The sequence below is a fragment of the Bos javanicus genome, chromosome 29 (assembly GCF_032452875.1).
Source record: "Bos javanicus breed banteng chromosome 29, ARS-OSU_banteng_1.0, whole genome shotgun sequence".
NCBI lineage: Eukaryota > Metazoa > Chordata > Mammalia > Artiodactyla > Bovidae > Bos > Bos javanicus.
The window spans coordinates 47,874,601-47,894,391 of record NC_083896.1 but is presented as its reverse complement, the minus strand read 5'-3'; the positions used below and the strand labels follow the sequence as shown (position 1 = coordinate 47,894,391).

The window sequence follows — 19,791 nt, the reverse complement described above, 5'->3', positions numbered from 1 at the left end:
ACTAACATAAAAAGCTCCCACACACAAGCGTGCACACGACGCTCCCTAGTGTATCACTCGGCCACCCCGCCCTGGGACCCACGCTGAGCCTTCACGCCTGCACTCTGTCCCCACCCTCAGCCCACTGCCCACGCCTCAGCAGCAGAGGGGCCCTGTCCCTGCAGATGCTGAAGTGATGGAGCCTCTTGTCTCCGGAGCCAGGGGTATCAACACCCGGTCGGTCGTCCTCTGGGGACACCCATGCTTCCGTCTTCTGGCCTTTCCATTCTCTCCATCCATTTCTCTTAACAGAATGCCCGTGTGATGACACGGGCTCCCATTACCAGCTCTGGTCTGTTCTCAGTGAGAATACAGCTTACCCTCGGCACTCCTGATTGGCAGTGGGAAATTTTGCTTCAGTACTTTATTGAAAGAAAGCAATAAATAATACTGTGATAAAAATAGTTCAAAAGTAGACTGTACATACTTTGTTACATATTCAGGAAGTTCACAAAAGATTAATAGAAAAACAGAACAGTAACAACGAATTATACAAGTGATTAAAGGCGGACCCACATGGAAAGAGACCTGCCGTCTCTCTACCGAGATCTCAGCTGCACAATAAGTAACGCACCATGATCTGAACGCCTCTCTTGCTGGCTTTTTTAATGTGCCGCTGAAAAAGTAAAAGTTACATTTGCTACTTATACAATCCAAAATGGCTATGTCATCAAAATCTAAAAATGTACGCCTAGGTCCATTCTTTAAACATGTTTACAAACAGATGTAAAAAGATGATTTACATAAAAATAAGGCCTTTGTCAGAGCTGCACCACGCTGTCTGTCGGGGGTGTGGCGCCCTCCTGTCCAGCACACCAGCTCTGCAGTGGGTGCAGGGCATCGCGATTGGTCCTTGAAGAGTAGGCGCCCTTGACCCTGCCTCCCAGGAGGAGGGCAGGGAGGGCGGGCACAGCGGGCTGTGCGTGCCCAGGCCCCCCACCCCCACCCCCGCCAGTCTCTCTTCCCCAGCTCGTGGCTCCTGCCAGTCACCGGAGAGGAGGGATCCGGGTCCACGGAGACTGGGTTACCCAAGAGATTTTCACAGTCCTCTTCTAGGCATCCTTTCAGCCCAAATTTGATTAGAAGCTCACATTTAACACCCAGTACTTTTACATCTCTTCACGCTGCAGAGAAAAAGCATTTCTTGCTAGAAAAAGTACAGTTTAGGTCAGTCGTTAAAATACAACAACAATTGGTTGAAATTAAGTTCGCTCATTTCAGAGTGATTGTTGGAGAGCTTGGTTACATTCTGGAAGGATAATGCACACCGTGTCATGATTTTACAATCGCAGTAAAAACCCTTCTCTCATGGTTTATCATTTAAAAATTAAACAAGAATAATTACAATAAATGCATCATTTACAAAAGCCCTATATTTGTTCATAGGATTTATACATACAAGCATTACAGTACATTCATTTGAAAGACTAAAATCAGGTATCAGGACATGAATTGATCTGAAAGGATATTTATAGCCTGGATATACAAGAAAAAGTAAGTAACTATATAAATGAAGTCATAAGTTTACATAAATATAAGAAACATTAAATTCTAAAATATTTTCTCTATGGTATTCATGAATTTTTTCACTAATTAAAAACTCTGTAATAAAATATCTTCGGGTCCATATAACAAGTATGAACAGAGTAAAGATTGCAACGAGTTCAAATGTTGTCTCTGTCGAGTCCTGGACGCTGCGTGATCACCTGTAGAAGTAGTGCGGGAACACTGGAAATGAACACACAGACAAGTCAGGCCTGGGACGGCGGCGGGTGCCCGAGCCCCTGCCCCTCCAGGCCCCCCACCCCATTCTGGAAACAGACACAAGGACGAGTCAGGCCTGGGCAGCCGGTGCCTGAGCCCCGACCCCCACCCCATTCTGGGCTTCAGTGGCTTGAGAACTCAGAGAAACATGGAGGACCAAGCAGATCAGGAGAGAACTCTGTGGTGGCCTTTATTCTGACATATAGCTAAAAGCTGCTGCTAAAAAAAACTAAACCCCAATTGAGCTTTCTAGCTGAGACGTGAACAGGACACAGACAGCCTCCTGCCCTCAGAGCGGCTCAAGCAGGGCTGGGCCCCCGGGTCAGACCCACCAGAGGACCACCCAGAGCAGCACCTGCAAGGGAGGTGGCCCCTCAGCAGTGGCCGAGCCCCAGATGCTGGTGCCCTTCCGTGTGAAACGCTGGCCTGCGGAGGGAGAGGCCAGGGCAGGGCAGCCTCGCGAACCCTGAGGCTCTGGGTTCCCTCCGAGAGCCTGCACTCGAGGCGCGGCCGGCAGCACTGCCGCTGTGGGAGCCTCGGCCGTGCTCTGACCACTGTGGTGGCAGCCAGGCACCATGGTCAGGTTCTCTGCCGCTGAGGGCTCTCCCGGCCCGACCTCCGGAGACCCGCAGACCCTCCACTGCCAGGGCGAGGCCTCTGCGCCCCCGCGGGCCAGGCCGCCCTGTACTCACCCCGAAGCTCAGCAGGAGTAAGTCCTGACTGTGGCGGAATCCAGCCTCTGCGTTCCCGCCACGCTGCCTGGTCCCACGAGCACGGGAGGAAGCGTGCAAACACAGCGTGCGGTTAGTTGTGGAACGTCACATGGGGCACGAGGACACACACACTCATACCCGCAGCAGCGCCCACTCCTACTGAGGGTCTGGGGACACTCCTAGAGGGTGGATGAGCCGGGGAGAGCGAGCCTGGAGCCCCGCGCTCTGCTGTCCTGGGGGCTGGGCTGCTCTCCCCAGGTGGCGTCAGGGAGGGCGGAGGACGGGGCTGATCTAAGAAAGTGGAAACTCAGTCTCAGCCGCCCTTGGAAATGGCACCACTGACGCTGGGTCAGCCCCAACCCCTGCTCCAAGTTGAATAAGAAATCGCCATAACCCCCTAGCAGAAACCCGCTGCTCCCAATTCAGCGTCTTCCCCTGGGCCCAGCAGGAGCACATCTGACGAGTCTCCGGCCCGGGCTCCAGAGAGGGCTGAAGACTGGGGGCTGCTGATGGAGCAGCTCACCGGTCTGAACCCTTCTGAGTCAAAGAGCCCCAGAGACCTGCTGCACTGCAAAAGCCAGGGAAAGCAGCCAGTCACACAGTTTACGCCCTGCCTGTCTCACGAGGTTTGTAAAAGGTCACCTCCCATATATTACATCCCAACAACCCTTTCTAGGATCGTTTTTATCTAAACCCTAACGTCAACGTCACTATGTCCATCTGACAGGGAGATGCTAGATTTATAATGAGGAGAACGGAAAATAAAAAAGCAAGCCCTTAAGACTCTTCAATCGACTGAAAGCTACGCTACAGTTAAGATTTGTAAAAAGGAGCTGCATGCTCCTTGGAAGAAAAACGCTGTTTAGAAAAGGAGAGAGTCACTGGGTCTCCCCCACCCCTGGTTAAGCCTATTATTGAGTTCTGGCGAAGAGACGATGCAGCTTCCCTGTAAGCCTGTTCACCGAAAGTGTCCAGCATAGCAAAGGCTTTACCTAAATGTACTTTGTTCTACAGGAGCAAGTGAGAGCAAGGCTTATAAATTTACTCACGGGAAGGGCTACTAACAGGAAAAAACGGCACCATAGGGACCCTCCAGGCCCGCTCCCACCAGGTGAGCGCACACTCCCTCTAGGAACCCAGTGTGGCCCGCACGGCCAGTGGGGAGAAGGAGCCACTGAGCCGCCCCTGTCACAGATGGGACGCTGGGGGGCGTGCACAGGCACCTCCTGAGCCGCACAGCCTGACCCCAGCCCAGGCTGTCTGGCCGTCTATCTGGCCATCAAGTGGGGACACAGCGGCCCTGAGCACCCGGCCTGAACTAGCGGCGTTCTCCAGCCTCAGAGGGAAAACCAGAGCCGGGTGTGAAAGCACAACGGCAAGGTGGTGTATTCACGGCCCAGCTGAACTCGGGGGAGGACCTCTGTGGGCCTCACCTCCCTCCTCCGCCCCATCGACCGACGGCGTGCAAGGGACCGACGACGGTGGGGACGGTGGGGACGGGGGGAGGGCGGCCGCCGCCGTCACTTAGGAGGGACCCGGCCATCCGCCCGGCGTGGACAGGTGCTGAGGGCTGACTGGTGTGGCCTGAGAGCGACCCCACTGTTTCATGGAGGAGCTCTTGAGCGCTGTCGGCCACACGCGCATCTCTACAAGCGTGGGTGTCAATCTCACGCTCTGAGAACACACACGAGTCTCAGTTTTATTAGTTGGAAGAGTATGCTAATATTCAACCAGACAAGAACTTGGGGGAAAAAAAACTGCACGACTGTTAAACGTTTATAAACAGATGTTAGGATTCACTGGCGAACACGGACCCTTGGGCATGCACTGAAGAGCCCCGTAACCTGGGCAGGAGGCCCTTCCAGCTCGTCTGGGTTCTGGCCTGGGCCGCGCCCGCCGCCCCACCGGCCACCTACCGTCCGGCTGCACCTTCCTTGGCTGCACGGAGGGCGAGGACAGAGAGGACGGGACCCGGAAGTTCGCAGGCAGCGTCTCCGCGGACCCGGCAGCTAAGCCACGGACATCCTTTGGCCTGAATTTTTTCCTCCAAGAAGGTGCTCTCCTAAAGCTTTTATCATCATCCTGGGAAATTACAGGGCCAAAAACAAGACAGATTTTAAAACAAAGGACAAAACCAAAAAGCTACCAGCCCTTTAAAATGGCTGAGTTTACTACTGCACTTCTGTCCACTTGTATCTGACCCTGTTTGTGATGACCGTGTGTGACCGATTTGCCCAAAATGGGAACAGCGGAGCGTGGTACAGGGTGGGGCAACACTTGTGCCAGGACCCTGACTGGACCGCCCTGGCCGCCCGGGTGGACGTTCCTCCTGACAGTTAGCAGGTTTCGCTTCTCATCTTGGAGAGATCGCCTCTTGCTATATAATACAACACGCTGTCATTCGCTATGGAAACAGCTTCAAGCTGTAACCAGTTCTGTCTCACACTGGGACAGAACCAACGGATGCTTCTTCAGGTGTCTGATTCTCCTTGTCAAACTCAAGTCCCCTTAAGGCCCAATGAAGAGAACTATAGTGTGGGGGTTCTGCGTAAGGGGAAATTAATGTTTTGTGTGTTTCCAATACACTTAATGAAACAGACCCCTAGCACACAGGCCCTGGAATAGGTAAGGCCATCCAGTTGCTCCCCAAAACACAACTCACAGACACCATTCCTAAGTGAAAACCAATGTTTTAATATAAAAAATATTTTTGAGGAGTACTAAAACTTAAATAGCAAAAAAAAAAAAAAAAAAAAAACCAACCCCAAAATAAAAACTAACCCACCCTCCACTGAAGACATGAGTTTTCTAATGACTTGTTAATAAATTTTTAAGAGCAAAGCTTAACTTGTAAAGTTAATTTATCTCCACATTTAGAAGAGATACCGTGACTACATGCCTCATACAAGTATAATAAAATAATTTACCTTAAGGCAACTTGAAAAACCATTAAGCTGAAAACTTACTTCATCGAACCTTCTGTCGGTTCCCATGACCAAGAGGTTGTTAAACTCTCTTTCCAAGACAGCACGAGCCTGAAATTAAAGAAACAGCACCCTAAAACTTTCTACAATCTCGTTTGAATATCAGCACATCACAATTGTTTTTTAAACCAAGACTTAAAAAAAAAAATTCAACTGTGATATTGTTTGAAGTCGGGGGTTTAACGTGGTGTCTGTGGAGGGGGTGTTGAGAAGAGGGAGCCGTGGGCTCTTGGAAATTACACACCAAGTGTGCCCTGCGGGCTGGTGCTGGTGACATCTCTTTCCACGTAAGAACTGAGTACATGTCACTCTTAGGCACACCGCCTTGAATCAAAGTTCCCCTTATTTTATGAAAGACTCTCATGCTTCCAAGAGAATGGCAAGTGGACAGGCACGAACACAGAGGCACGGAGCATCTCTGACTGTGGACCATCCCGAGAGGGGCCTGGTGAGCAACAAGGGCACCAGCTGTCTGAGGGGTCAGGTCTGGTCTCCGTTCGGGGACCCAGCTGTGCATCTGCATCGGGAGATGGCCCACTCGCTGGGCCCGAGCCCGGCTGGTCGCACCTGTGTGTTCTGCGTGGGGATCTGTAACAAGAGGGCCAGCGCGTTGAAGTCAAACGTCTCGTCCAAGGCCAGCAGCGCGCCGTGCACGCCGCTCTCGACGAGGTTGTTCGCGTATTCTTTGAGGCCAATGGAGAGGATCCAGCGGATCACTCGGTCGTTGCTCCAAACCAGCACGTCTGCAGGGAATGACAGATTGGAAAGGAGCCTCAGAAAGCTGTGCTCCCCTCACGCAGCTGCAACGAAGGAGTCCTACGTGCTGACCCTCAGCTCCCGACAAAAGCCAGGACCTCCCAGGAGCCGGGGCACACGGCTCAGCGGACAGCCAACCTGCTGTGCTCGGACAAGGGTGTCCCAGCCCCTCTCCATCCTGGTGGAGACTGTCCTGCTAGAGCTCATCCCTCAGGCGAGTCCGAGAGAGAGGAGGCGACTGCGTGCATTTCCAGGGGACAGAGGCGGAGGCTCCAGGGCTCGGAAAGGAGAGGACACACACGAGCGCGTGTGCACCGGGCACGGACACGCTTCACACACAGACTTGAGTCTCAGCTTCTTTTCTTTCTTTCATTTTTGAGTGTTTGTTGATGTACTTTTTTCCCGTCACAAAAAGGACGCAGTACCATATCTGGATACCTTGCTCAATTCACCATAAACCTCTCATTTATAATCTTGAAGCCTTTTTTTTTTAAGTCATTTTTGTTGTCTCATTTTAAAAAGAGAGAAACGAAAAGACATTGTCCAGCACGTTAGAGGGATTTGTGTGTGGGGGGAAGACCTTAGTTAAGTCAAGTAATAAGTTACAAAATTTACTCTCAGTACAGTGCTGAAAACAGCCGCTCTGTACAAACATACCCAGCTGATCACCAGTGACTTTCAGAGACAGCGCAGCCTGTGTCAAGTGTAAAAAGGTTTCAAATGGATTCAGAAAACAAACGAGACAGATGCACAGCTCTCAGTTCCAATGCCCTTGTCTGGGTAAGGGACAGATACTATAAATGTTGGCTTCTGGTTTTCTCGTGATTCAAACGAACTCAGTCCTAGCCAGACAATCCTCCACAGGGGCCATCTCTTCAAACATATTTTTATCTTTACTTTCCTTCTTAGTAAAAAGTGGCGATGAAAACAGGGTTATAGTAAGGCTTAAATGAAGGAACCTATGAAGGTACCTGGACCTTCAGTTAAGTCTTGTCACTGTTAGTGATCTGTAATCACTGATCTTGTTATCAGTGATCTATTTTCTGAACATTCTGGGAGGTCTTATACTGAGCTTAATGGCTGATATCCTTTCTGAAAATTCACTTTATGTGTTTGGGCTGTGATGGGCCTTTGGTGCTGCGTGCGGACCTTCTCCAGTTACCACGGGCAGGCTTTGCAGAGCGGTGCCTTCTCCTGTTGTGGAGCCCAGCCTCCCAGACCAGGGACTGAACTCTGTCCCCTGCATCAGCAGGCAGAGGATTCTAACCCACCGGACCACCAGGGGAGTCCTACAGCTAACACCTCATTTAAAATCGATCCATTGTCCTCAGGCTCTTAGAGGCAACCCCCAGGGCAACCCTGCAGCCCAAGGCCCCTCCCTCCAGTAACTGAAACGCCTCCCTCCCCAGCTGAGAAGCTCCCATCCAGCTTCAAGGCCACTCCCTCCAGCCTGGGCACAGAACCACGCTGCCTCAAGTGCTTTGACAAGAAGCCAGAGCAGTGTTCTTCACACTTAAAGGCGTGCACAGCAGGTCTTGCTCTTCTCGGCTCTGGAGTTACCTGCAGCGTGCAGCAGCATTTGCGAGTAGAACAGGGCACACGGCACAGCAACAGGGAAATCTCTGGAGCTGTGGGGAGATGCTCTCACCTCGAGACACACAACCTGCAGACCGATGTGAGCCCAAGGACAGAGCACAAGTTCTCTGGCCACAGAGGACGATCTCAAACACACTCCCTTCCATCCCCCACTCCTCCGTAATGATGCGAGGTGTGTTTCCTCCACGGAAAGCCATTTCCCGAATTTTTCTTTCAAATAGGAAATCACTGGGCTGCTTATACACTGGGAAGCAAGAAACAGGACTGTACTAGCCTTTCAGTTCATTCTGGCTCTCTTCTCTTTTTCTTTCCAGTTCTTTTCGGTCATAATTCAACCTTCGCAGGCACATAATTCCACACTGGAAACTGTTTCTGTTTCCAAGAGAAAAAGAAAAAATTTAGACCCGGACACAGGCAAACGTCTCTCAGCCAACTAGTAAGAACGACTTGCCGTGCCTGACCTGTGAAAACTATCAACCATTTTCAGTTGCCCACGAAGGTCTTTCTTGGTCAAGTGATCCAGCATCCGAGCGTCCACAAGGCACTCCATGAAGTAGCTACGGTACTGCGGGAGCCCCAGGCTGGGCAGCCACTCGTTGCCGATCCACTCGTGGTTCATGTCCCCGTACGCGAGCGTCTGCTTTCAATAATTAAGGGCGGTCAATTCAGGGGGAAAAAACCCCATGGAAGCAGTCACAAGGGCCATTTAAATCATCTTTAAAATGGATTTTTAACCAATTACATATTCTCAAAGGCTAAGCTAAAGACAACATTATTGCTCATAACTTTAAAATAATTTGACCTTTTATTTGCTGCCTTTTAAATTTGCTGGCAAAACTCTATACAAAGAAATTATACCATTAAGTCTATGATTCATCTGTGTTAATAAATACCAAACCATGGTAAAACTGTAACTGACTACACATTAATTTTCTGAAATAGCTTTTATATATAATAATAATATACCAACAAAGAATAGCCACGACTCATGAACAAGTTTGAAGGACCAACCTAACTCTACTCACTAAAAGTTATTTCTGGCTGGCTTTAATTTTATTTTCAACATTTTGTTTTCTAAATTTCTTTAGCAAAACATCTGCTAATTTCAAAGTCAGTTAAGTGAATTAAAAAACAGGTTTTAAAAAAGAGATAAGGAAAACAATAACTAAATGGACTGAAAGAAGAAATAGACAAACCCACAGCTACAGCCAGGGACCTCAATCTTCCTCTGAATCACTCAGTAACCGATGGAACCAGTAAGCCAAAACAGACAACCAACCAAGGTCAGGAAGGATACAGAAGCCTTTAAACAATTCTCCAGGCAAGAATACTGGAGTGGGTTGCCATGTCCTTCTCCAGGGGATCTTCCCGACCCAGGGATCAAACCCAGGTCTCCGGCATTGCCATCCAAGCCACCAGGGAAGCCCTCTTAAACAGCACTGTCAGCCAACCTGACCTAACTGACATTTTATAGAACTCTCCCTCCAACAGCAGCACGATAATGTTCTTTTCAAGGGGATATGGAACTCTCTTCAAAAGACAGACAAATCTCAGCATAGTTAAAGTGACTAAAATCATACAAAGTATGTTTTCTGATCTCAACAGAATTAAATTAGAAACTAAAAAACCCCTGATATCCCGGAATCTCCCAAACATCAGGAAATTAGCATATTTCTAAATAATTCATGTGTCAAAGAAGAAATCGCGAGTGAAATGGGAAATATTTTGAAGTGAATAAAAGTGAATATACAATATACTAAAAAGCTACAGGACATAGCTAAATCAGTACCTGGAGGGAAAACTGATAATATTAAATACACAAATGAAGAGAGATTGTGAGTCAATAACCTGACTCTATATTAAAATACCTATAAAAAAAAAACAACAAAAAAAAAACAAATGAAATCCAAAGCAAGCAGAAAGAAGAAAATGCAAGAGCAAAAATCAATGAAACAGAAACTAGAGAAACAAAATGAAACAAAAAAAACTAAAATCAGGTTCTTCATAAATACCAATAAAATTGACTAAGCAGAGTGACCAAGAAACAAAGAGAAGACGGAAACCACCAATATCAAGGACGAAAGAGGGACGTCAGCACAGCTCCTACGCACTGAGAGCACCGGGGAGCAGCCTCAGGCAGCTCAGATGAAACAGCCTACTTTCTCGAAAGACACAACCTGTGAAAGCCACCAAGGGAGAAACAGATGACCTGAATCTATTACAACTCGACTTTGTCGTTAGAAATCGCATCTATCCGCAAGTACAAAATCTCTACCCTAAGTGGCTTTACTCGTGAATCCTAACAAGTGTTTATGAAGAAAATGCTAGTTATACACTAACTATTCCAAAATAGTGAAGGGAAAAACACCTAACTCCTTCTGAGGCCAGAATTCTCTTGATACCCAAAACCAGACACACACATTACAAGAATATCAACGTCCCTCACAGACACAGATGCACAATTCCTTAATGGCACGTCAGGAAACCAGTAATCAATTAAAAATACAAGGTATCATGACAAGCAGGGTTTATTCCATGAAAAAGCAATACAACTGTATTTGCTGATGACCTGATGATTAACATGGAAAATGAACTGACACAACAGTTACAAGCATGAGAGTGAGTTCAGCAAAGTTGCAGGATTCGAGGTCAACATATAAAACTTCACTGTATTTCTAAATACTAGAAATAAACCGGAAATTGAAATTTTGAAGACTACCCTTTATTATTATGTCGTCAAAACCAATGAACTCCTCAGGGGTAGATCTAATGGAATACGTGCAAGATCTGCACCGTGAGAATAAACACGTGACATGCACACACACCAAAGAAGGCACTTGATGTCCTTCAGTCCAAGAAGACTAAGGCATGTTTGAGGAATACTGGACATTATGGAATCCTTGGAAATAATACCTCCTGACTACCACCATGTTCTGACTCAAAAATACGGCCTCTAATGTACTATTTACACCAACGAAGCTAGAAGGAATAACTCAAACTCCAACAAGAACACTCAAGTTCTAATAGGGAAAAAAAACTTTCTAATAGAAAATAAATTTCTATAAATAATGAGTGGAAATAAAACACGAAACATTTTTAGACATCATCACAATATCATGTGCTTTCACTCTTTCAATTACAGCTCTCATAAGCCTGACATTTATAGCATGAATATCTGGTATTATTTTCCTACTCGCTGTTTATGTATTTTTAAATAGACAGAAAATGCAAAGACATTTCTAAGTAGAGAATTCCATGGAAGCAGAACCTCCTTGTTTTTGTTCACTCATTATATATTCTATTCACACCTTAGTGGTCAATAACATAAGTTCTGGGAGGGTCAGGCTCAGTCCCAGGGAGACCCACATCTCCTGGGCTGTCATCCCAGCCTGGGGAAAAAAAGCACACAGCAGGGCTCTCCAATGATCAGAGAACATTTGGGGCAGAAGAGACTCTGCAGGGCCTATTTCTCCATCACTGAAATGGTCACAAACACAAATCAGCTTCCTGAACTCTGAGCAAGGTGAGAGTGGTGATGGCATGGATCCTGTTCAATCGGGCACCACCCATGGGTAGCACAGCCCTGTGCAGACGCCTAGGAGACGTCTTCTGCCCGAGAGCCCGAGGCCGCCTCAAACCTCCCCTTGGCTCCGGAGCAGGCCCCTGTGTGCCAGCACGGGGGCGACGCATGCTGCACCCTCTGCCCGTGACGAGCTCACAGAATGCAGTCCTTGCTTATGCTGAAGACCAAAACTTCCCAATCCTGGCGTCGCTGGCATGGCTCATCCTTGTTTGTATTTCCATTGCAAAAAGCAAACGCTCAGCTTAATTTGTATGTCTGTTTAACTACCAGGATGCAGGCAAAGTTCTGACCCTTAGTGTAAAATATACTGATATTTAAGTAATTGTGAAATGCGCTCTTTTAAATTCACTGATGGTCATTACTGACTGGGTTAAATAATTAATGAGGATATTTATCTGGAGCAGTGGCACAGAATACCTGAGTCAAGGAGTGGGGGAGTTCACAGAATCACATTATATCTACTTCCCTCTTCTGTTAAAAGTGATATAATTGACTTTACTTCAGAAGCCCAAATAGAAGGAAATGGGTGTTTCAACTGTCAACTGGTAGTCAGGAAAACTGATTCAGAATTCCTCCGCTTTTTTGGCTACACAGGTACCTTTCAGGGTCCATACACAGCATACTCCCGCCCACACGGCAGACTTTGCTCGTCACGTGTCACCGAACAAAGTCGGCGGGATCACGCATAGGAGAATCCCTGTTTTTAATCAAACTGTCTCAAAGCAAGGTGGCAAAACAGTTGTGACCAAGTTTTTGTTTTTGAGTTCAACCGGGGACCTAAAAATTCAACATGTGCGTTAGGCAGGAGTGGGCTCAATTTCTGAGAATTCCATCAGCAGGAAGGACTCTGAACACACGGGATCAGGACAGCGCACAGTGAACACCAACAGAGGCAGAGTCCCTATGGCAACTCTCGTGTCGGAAATTTATTAAAACACCATTTTCTCATCAACTGATCTCGTAACTAACCCTGCCCAACTGGGGACTGGAATACATCACCCGAGTAGCGGCCGAAGCCGTGAGGCTTTGCAGGAAAGAACATGTGTCAAACAAAGTGATTTATGTCCACGAGATTAACCACCAGCAATGTTCAAAATTGTCCATGAGACGTACTCTTTAATCCTGTGCTTTGCTTTGGCTAATGCTTTCAAACCATTAACAGTATTCTGACTAAATCAAGATGTTGAAAACGTCAAGAAAGTAAACTACAAATTCTCATCCTCCAACTCTTTTTGTTGCTGTATATATAGTGAAGAATACATTACAGAAAGTCTCCAACCTGAGCCCAGCTTCCCTCCTCATCCTCCTGATGTTACGTGGTTAGGGATGCAAAAGAACAGAACCGTTAGTACTGGTGAGCGGGCGACACGAGCACGTTCTCTCTGCAGGGGAGGGCGAGGGTCACAGAGGCAGAGCAGCAGGCAGGACTCATGCAAAGGCCACACCCAACGTCTCATGCAAAGAGCAGCACCCCTCCCCAACACCCCCCACCCCACGCCAAGCACACCCACAAAAGAGAACACTAGGCCCCAGGGCTCAACCGCGGTCTCCCGGAAAGGAGACAGGCATCGGGTCTATTCTACAGGGGGCAAGTCTACCAACTTAAAGTTCCTGAAACAAACACAACGTAAGACAAAGTACGGATCGTTCATACGTTTAACTGATGCCTAAGAGAGACACTTATCCAGAACAACTGAACGTGAAATGACTTTTCTGTTTTCCACAAAAGGGCCGAGAACGGCACCACCCTGACGCGGGCCCGCGCGGGGAGGGAGACGAGCGCGGGGCCGGGACTGACCGTGTGTGGCGTGGCCGTGAGCGTCTCCATCTCCTCGTGCGTTAGCCAGACATTTCCTGTGGTCTAGGGAGGCCCGTGGCCAGCCACATCCAGGCAACGGCAGCAGTAACAGGGAGGAGAGGTGGCAGACCCGTGAGCTGGGGCGGAGGCGCGGGCGGGACAGAGGCCGGCCCCCCACCACCCGCGTCGGCCCCCAGAGAACACACCGGGCCTGGCGCCTGGAAGGACCCCCAACACTGTGCCCCAGCCATACGGAGAGGGGCCCCAGCACTCTGCCTGCGTGCTGACCGCCTGAGCCAGGCGGGACTGCGGGAGAGCGGAGTACACTGTGCCCGTCTGAGCAGCGAGGGATTCTCAAGGAGCTACTCATGCAACGTGTTTAAAAGGGCCTCACCCAGACAAGGCTCAGTGGCCAGCTTTGGGTTCTGGGGGGATGACCCTGAGCAGACACCTGCCAGGGACTGGATCTTTGTGTGTCAGAAGCAGCTGCGGGGGCCCCAGTGATGGCACCCCATGGCATCACCGGCCGAGACAGCCGAGCCCCTGGGTGGGCTCCTGGGGGGCTGCTGTATCCCGTCCCACGGGGGTCAGGCTCCTCATGGTGAGGGCACCACCCATTAAACTCAACTCCTAAGAAGTTCCCTTTACTGAGATACTTTATAGAACCTCCGGGGAACCCTCAGCGCCTTCCTTTCTAAAAAGGTGGCTCTGGTGAACCCTCTGGGGCACGCAGAGCAGAGCAGATACGCTGAGCACGTGTGCATCTGTGCGGGGTGGGCTCACCACCATCACGCTCACACTCAGAAACAAGGAAGACAGACGGACGAGAGAGCCTTCATGATTTTCATGGAAAATAACCGTGAGCCTGAGTCAGGCTCCACCTGCTCCTCAGGGCAGGCACATCTGGGAGGCCGCGTCTCCTCGCCAGGGCTCCTCTGCAGGGTGGACACGCCGAGCGTGGGGACTGAGCTGTGTCCTGAGTCTGCACTCGAGAAACGAGGAGATGGCTGGCCCTGATCTCCTGGCAACAATCCACATTTCCACCGCATTTGTTTTAAGTTTTCCAACCAGGAGGACCGTCTTACAGGACTTTCAAGGTTTTCCCACGTAGAGGAAACGTGCATCAGCACGATGCGACTTGGTGTGAACCGGCAGATCTATGGACTCTTAAAACCCTGAAAGCCCAGGGTCTGCAGCTCCCGGATGGACAGGCTGGACAAGTCAGATGAGGGGGAAACAAGGCAGCCTGTGGGCTCAGCTTTTCTCTTTCACCTTCTTGACGTTTATATTTACTTTTTTAAAAATACATTTGCAAAAACTTCCTTTTTTACAATTTTCACATTTTCAAAAATTCCCCTTTTTATGTTTTCAAAAACTCCAATTTCTCTATTACAAAGCCACTGCAGCCCAGCTGTTACAAAAACAATCCATCTGAAGCATTCAATAATCCATCTTTTAACAACACGACTGCCGCAAATGAAAAGCTGTCATGGTTTTGAACGCTAGAATGTTACGCTGGAGCAGTGGACGTCTGCAGAGAGAGCCCGGAAGCGCGCGGGAGGGAGGGGGGGCGTACCGTTCTGGACGTGGGCGGGGCGGAGGGGCTGGTCAGCGACATGATCTCCTGGATCGCCAGCCGCAGCTTCAGCCGGTGCAGCGGGTTGCTGATGCCGATCTCCCGCTGGATCTCCGTGTCCGACAGGGCGGACATGATGGCGCCGCTCTTCACGTTGGCTCGGCAAGCAGCCACGTACCAGGCCGGCATCCCGACCCAGAGCTGGGGGCAGGGGACACGGGGCAGGAGGTTATGTGTGGCTGCGGAGGGAGGGATGGACACACGCGGCCCAGGACGGGGTGCAGGCAGGGGCTGGGGACACGGGGCAGGAGGTGATGTGTGGCTGCGGAGAAAGGGACGGACATGCGCGGCCCAGGACGGGGTGTGGGCGGGGGCAGGGGGCGCTCACACACCTCCAGCCAGACCACAACAGTGGGCCCATCCCACTGTGCGAAAGGCAAGCCTTGTCTCCGGGCTTCCTCGAGCAACTCGTGCCTGCAAGTAAGGAGACATTCAAAATTCAAGAATCACCGTTACACACGGATATAAAACAAGTTAGCCTAAGTATTAATTCTCTTTATACACTTTTCAAAAGTGAAATAGTACGTATTTCATCACGTTCCTTTAATCTTCTAAACTTACTGGCAGTTTGGACATATTGCAAAGGACACCTGAGTCATCAGATGCTGAAGGAGTCCCCGCAATTCCCCACAGAACCACCTCCTTCCAGGATGAAAGGGTTATTGCCAAGCTGAAAGAAGTCAGGAGTCTGCACGACTAAGGCAGGGCAGTCAAGGAGAAACACATCCACTCTTCCCTCTCTCAACAGTAAGGGCGGATATGCAGAAGAGGCAACCACACCGCGGTCTGAGCAGAGGAGACTGTTTCTGAGAGAGCTTCAGGGACACACAGCATTTCCAAGAGACACACAAAGAGCAACGCAGACTTTCAGGACAGGGCACTCTAACACAGCAAGTGAGGAAGGGCTGGACGGGGGCACTCTAACACAGCAAGCGAGGAAGGGCTGGACGGGGGGCACTCTAACACAGCAAGTGAGGAAGGGGCTGGATGGGGGGCACTCTAACACAGCAAGCGAGGAAGGGGCTGGATGGGGGGCACTCTAACACAGCAAGTGAGGAAGGGGCTGGATGGGGGCACTCTAACACAGCAAGTGAGGAAGGGGCTGGACGGGGGCACTCTAACACAGCAAGCAGGGGAGGGGCTGGACAGGGGGCTGTTTCTATCCTACACTGCTGTTCAGCTAATTAGCTATGTGCTAAATTAAGCACTGGTTATTCTTTTTTGGCTATGCTTGGCTTGTGGGATCCTAGTTCTCCAACCAGGGATCAAATCCCAGGCCCCCTGCAAGGGGAAGTGCAGAGTCCTAGCTACTGGACTGCTAGGGAATCCCCTAAAGATACACAGTGGCTTTTCAATATACTCAAGTAACATCAGACTTAAGACTATGGTGTTGCTAGGAGTCGGACATAACTGAGCAACTTCACTTTCACTTTTCACTTTCATGCATTGGAGAAGGAAATGGCAACCCACTCCAGTGTTCTTGCCTGGAGAATCCCAGGGATGGGGGAGCCTGGTGGGCTGCCATCTCCGGGGTCACACAGTTGGACACGGCTGAAGCGACCTAGCAGCAGCACCATGAAATCTACGTATGGTTAAAGCTCGAAATGTTTCACATAAAATTTCAAGTAACTGTTCCTTTAAGTCAACTTTAGGTTTCCTAGAATAGTAAATATTGTACTTTCTAGGAATAATTATACCAGAAAACACAAACATGTATCTTAATAGCTCAAAAAGTGACAGTGAAAGTGAATTCACTCAGTCGTGTCCAACTTTTTGGGACGCCATGGACTGTAGCCTAGCAGGCTCCTCCGTCCATGGAATTTTCCAGGCAAGAGTACTGGAGTGGGTTACCATTTCCTTCTCCAGGGGCTCTTCCCAACCCAGGGATCAAACCCAGGTTTCCTGCATTGCAGGCAGACACTTCACCATCTGAGCTACCAGGGAAGCCCCTTAATAGCTCGAGGAGAGTTTTTGAAAAAGGCAAACTTTTAAATTCCCGTATCTCAGGGGAACGAGGCATGTACCACATGCCAGGAGTTCGCGTCCCAACCACAATCACCATCCAGAAACAAACGGAAGACTCGCCTGGCGTCTGCTGGGGTTTATTTCCTTCCTCGGCTATAAGATAGTTCATCACTCTGCTGCCACTGGCTCACTCTCAGCTGAAACCTTGCTTTACAGAGACGGCTTGAGAGACAAGTCTGGGGGGCTGCCTGCTCTGCGGAACGCTGAGACGACCCTGCTCGGGCCGCACGGTGGGGCTGGAGCTGGGATCTCCTCTGCCTCCTCGAGGATCAAATTCAAGGCCCCAAGTGCAACTCATGAAAACACCGGCCCTAGCAGTAAACTGACATGGCTGCATCCCTGCCTTGAAGTCGAAGGAGAGAGACATTCAGAAATACGGGGAACTCTACGGGGAACAGATGTGCCCGAGACAAAGCCATGCCGCAGGGAAAGCCACGCCATGTGCGGACGACAACGGGCACTTTAAAGCAGGACATGAGCACCACGGCCAACCTGTCTTTCCTAACAAGATGGCCATCTGAGCTCCTGCTCATCCAACGCTACACGTGTGGCACCACCTGGACAACAGGTGTGGCCTTGTTTCCTGAGCCTGACCGTCCGCCCAGCCCAGAGCCTCTTCCAAGGGATCGCTGGGCTCCCCTTGGCCAACACCGCTCCGGGCCCCACTCCTGCAGCGCTGTGCAGCTCAGAGCCTGGAGCTGGGGCGAGCCCCACGGGGAGGCTTCGGGACACACACAGCTCAGCAGACCTGCTGACTCGGCTTCCCCGCGAGCTGGCGCACGACAGCATCCACCGGGGGAAAAGGAAAGACAACATTCAGAGCAGGAGGTACGTGATGCCTGGGGGAGTCCCTGCACGCCCAGGACGCTGCGGTGACCCGCAGGGTCGTGGGCGGTCCCGGCAGCCGTGGCCTCCACTCCTCAGAGCATGTCCAGTGCCTGCTGCGCCCGCCGTGCTCTCTCTGGGAGTTTCCACAGAAGGTGAAAATGTGAGATTCACCAACCCTCAAAAACCCTCTGCAAGTGGATGCAATATTGGCTGCGTAAATTCAGCAATTAAAAGAATACCTTTGAGACAAACTGGGGCTTAATAGAAAGAAAACAGTTTTGAAAAACAAACTGATTCTCACATCTATAATGCTATAAATGTTAAACTATATTCAAATGATGTTTTTTCTGGAAAACTGAAATATTTTTTCACATTTATAAATATGGCATTTTCCCTGAAGTCAGTGTTGTCTCTGGTTGACTGACAGAACTGAGATTACCCACTGTGGCCAGAAAAGTCTTTGTACTTTGAACTGTTCTCTGTGAAGCCACCAGAACATCCTAGAACATCCATGCCACACGTGGCAACAGAGCAAAGGAGAACCCGCTTGCGCGTACGCGCACACGCACACACTTAGATGTTCACTGTGACACCCAGCTCCAGGGAAACCTGCCTACCAGGCAACACACACACGCACGCACACACACACTCCTACCCCACACGTAACTGAGTCACGTGCTGGGGAAAACAACCCAACAGACCTTTCTGCTCATACTCTCGAGGGCTCAAGCATACCTCCTGAGAACGACAAGCTAAGCGCGTGAAACAGTGACACGTTCTGGCCAACTGACGTGACACTGGCTCACACGTGAAATACGAATGTTGGGGAGCAGCGGGGTGGGAGGACCAGAGGGCCGCAAACTCAGTGTCCCTGTGATAGTTAAATATGAGGATGTGAAATAAAACACATCAGCAAATTCCAGAGGACAAATTTTTGTCACGCGGTCCCAGGAGGCAAAAAGCCTAGTCTGCATTTTAAGTTTCAAAAAACCAAGTGGTAATGACTCCGAGTTATCCTAAAACACTGACCCCAAGTTATTCTAAAACATCTTTATGCAGTTCAAACACAGCAACATTCATGTCAGATTTTGCTGTTAAGTGGCTTCCTCAAATTTCCACTTACAGGAACCAAAGACTGAGTATCCCTTCCTACTGTCGTGAGCAACCAGAGACACTTCACTCGGAACTTCACCAACGTTATTTCAGGCAAGGAAACTGGGGTTTCTGAGGAGAGAGCTAAAATGAGGCACATTTCACAAAAGAAAACGAGCAGGCAACTCCAGGGCTGGCAGCAAACGGGCTCTGGAGGAGGGCCCCATGGGCTCCGGGCCAGCCCAGGTCCAGGCCAGCGCTGGTTCTCAAGGTGCCCGATGGCAGCCAGACGGCTGTCCCCGCTGTCAGCCTGACCACAGAGCCCACGGGGCGTCCCGTCTCGAGGCCCAGGACTCCCACCCTACCATCACCTCCCGACGCACAGGCTCACTCTCACCCGAGGCTACAAGGCGCTCAGGCCTCTCGCTCACCTGTCACCTCACTGGGACAGGCTCAGTCACCTCCTGAGCTCTGGTCAGGGAGGTGTCACTCAACACACAACCTGTGCTGCCCGGAGCACGGTCTGCATCCAGAGACACAAGCTCACACCACACCCCTGCCCGACGCGGGGGCACGGCCACGCCCGGCTCCTCTGCAGGAAGCTCTGCCCTGCTACTGCCTCCTTCAGAACCGTGACAGCTCAGAATCAAAACTCAGTACGACTACAAAACAGTCCATTTAAGATAAAAATACAGAACCTATCAGAGGGGAGAAAAAAGGGCAACACAGTGACTTCCTGTCGGCCTGCTGGCGTGAGGAGCCAACCTGAGAGCTGGCGACGAGTCCCCGCCGGGCCGCCCTCGCCCACAGCCACGGGCACCCGAGAGCTGCTGACGAGTCCCCGCCGGGCCGCCCTCGCCCCCAGCCACAGGCTCCCCTGAGAGCTGCAGACGAGTCACCGCCGGGCCGCCCTCGCCCACAGCCACGGGCACCCGAGAGCTGCAGACGAGTCCCCGCCGGGCCGCCCTCGCCCACAG

General features: G+C 50.3%; 1 protein-coding gene across 6 annotated transcripts in view; it reads right to left on the bottom strand.

Annotated features, from left to right (window-relative positions):
• Positions 1-374: 374 nt before the first annotated feature.
• The window catches only part of PPFIA1 (PTPRF interacting protein alpha 1), a 76,455-nt gene continuing 57,038 nt past the window's right edge, over positions 375-19,791 (bottom strand). For 2 of the 6 annotated variants that reach the window (XM_061407306.1, XM_061407301.1), the window contains 11 exons: positions 15,202-15,283; positions 14,810-15,010; positions 13,234-13,296; positions 12,715-12,741; positions 8,314-8,489; positions 8,127-8,224; positions 6,068-6,243; positions 5,483-5,551; positions 4,433-4,598; positions 2,496-2,562; positions 375-1,767 (listed from right to left, as the gene is read on the bottom strand). In XM_061407306.1, coding sequence (XP_061263290.1) covers positions 2,504-2,562; positions 4,433-4,598; positions 5,483-5,551; positions 6,068-6,243; positions 8,127-8,224; positions 8,314-8,489; positions 12,715-12,741; positions 13,234-13,296; positions 14,810-15,010; positions 15,202-15,283 — 1,117 coding nt within the window. In that variant the 3' untranslated portion in view covers positions 375-1,767; positions 2,496-2,503. The remainder of the gene's footprint in view (positions 1,768-2,495; positions 2,563-4,432; positions 4,599-5,482; positions 5,552-6,067; positions 6,244-8,126; positions 8,225-8,313; positions 8,490-12,714; positions 12,742-13,233; positions 13,297-14,809; positions 15,011-15,201; positions 15,284-19,791) is intronic. The other 4 variants (XM_061407302.1, XM_061407300.1, XM_061407304.1 and 1 more) reach the window with 4 other exon arrangements.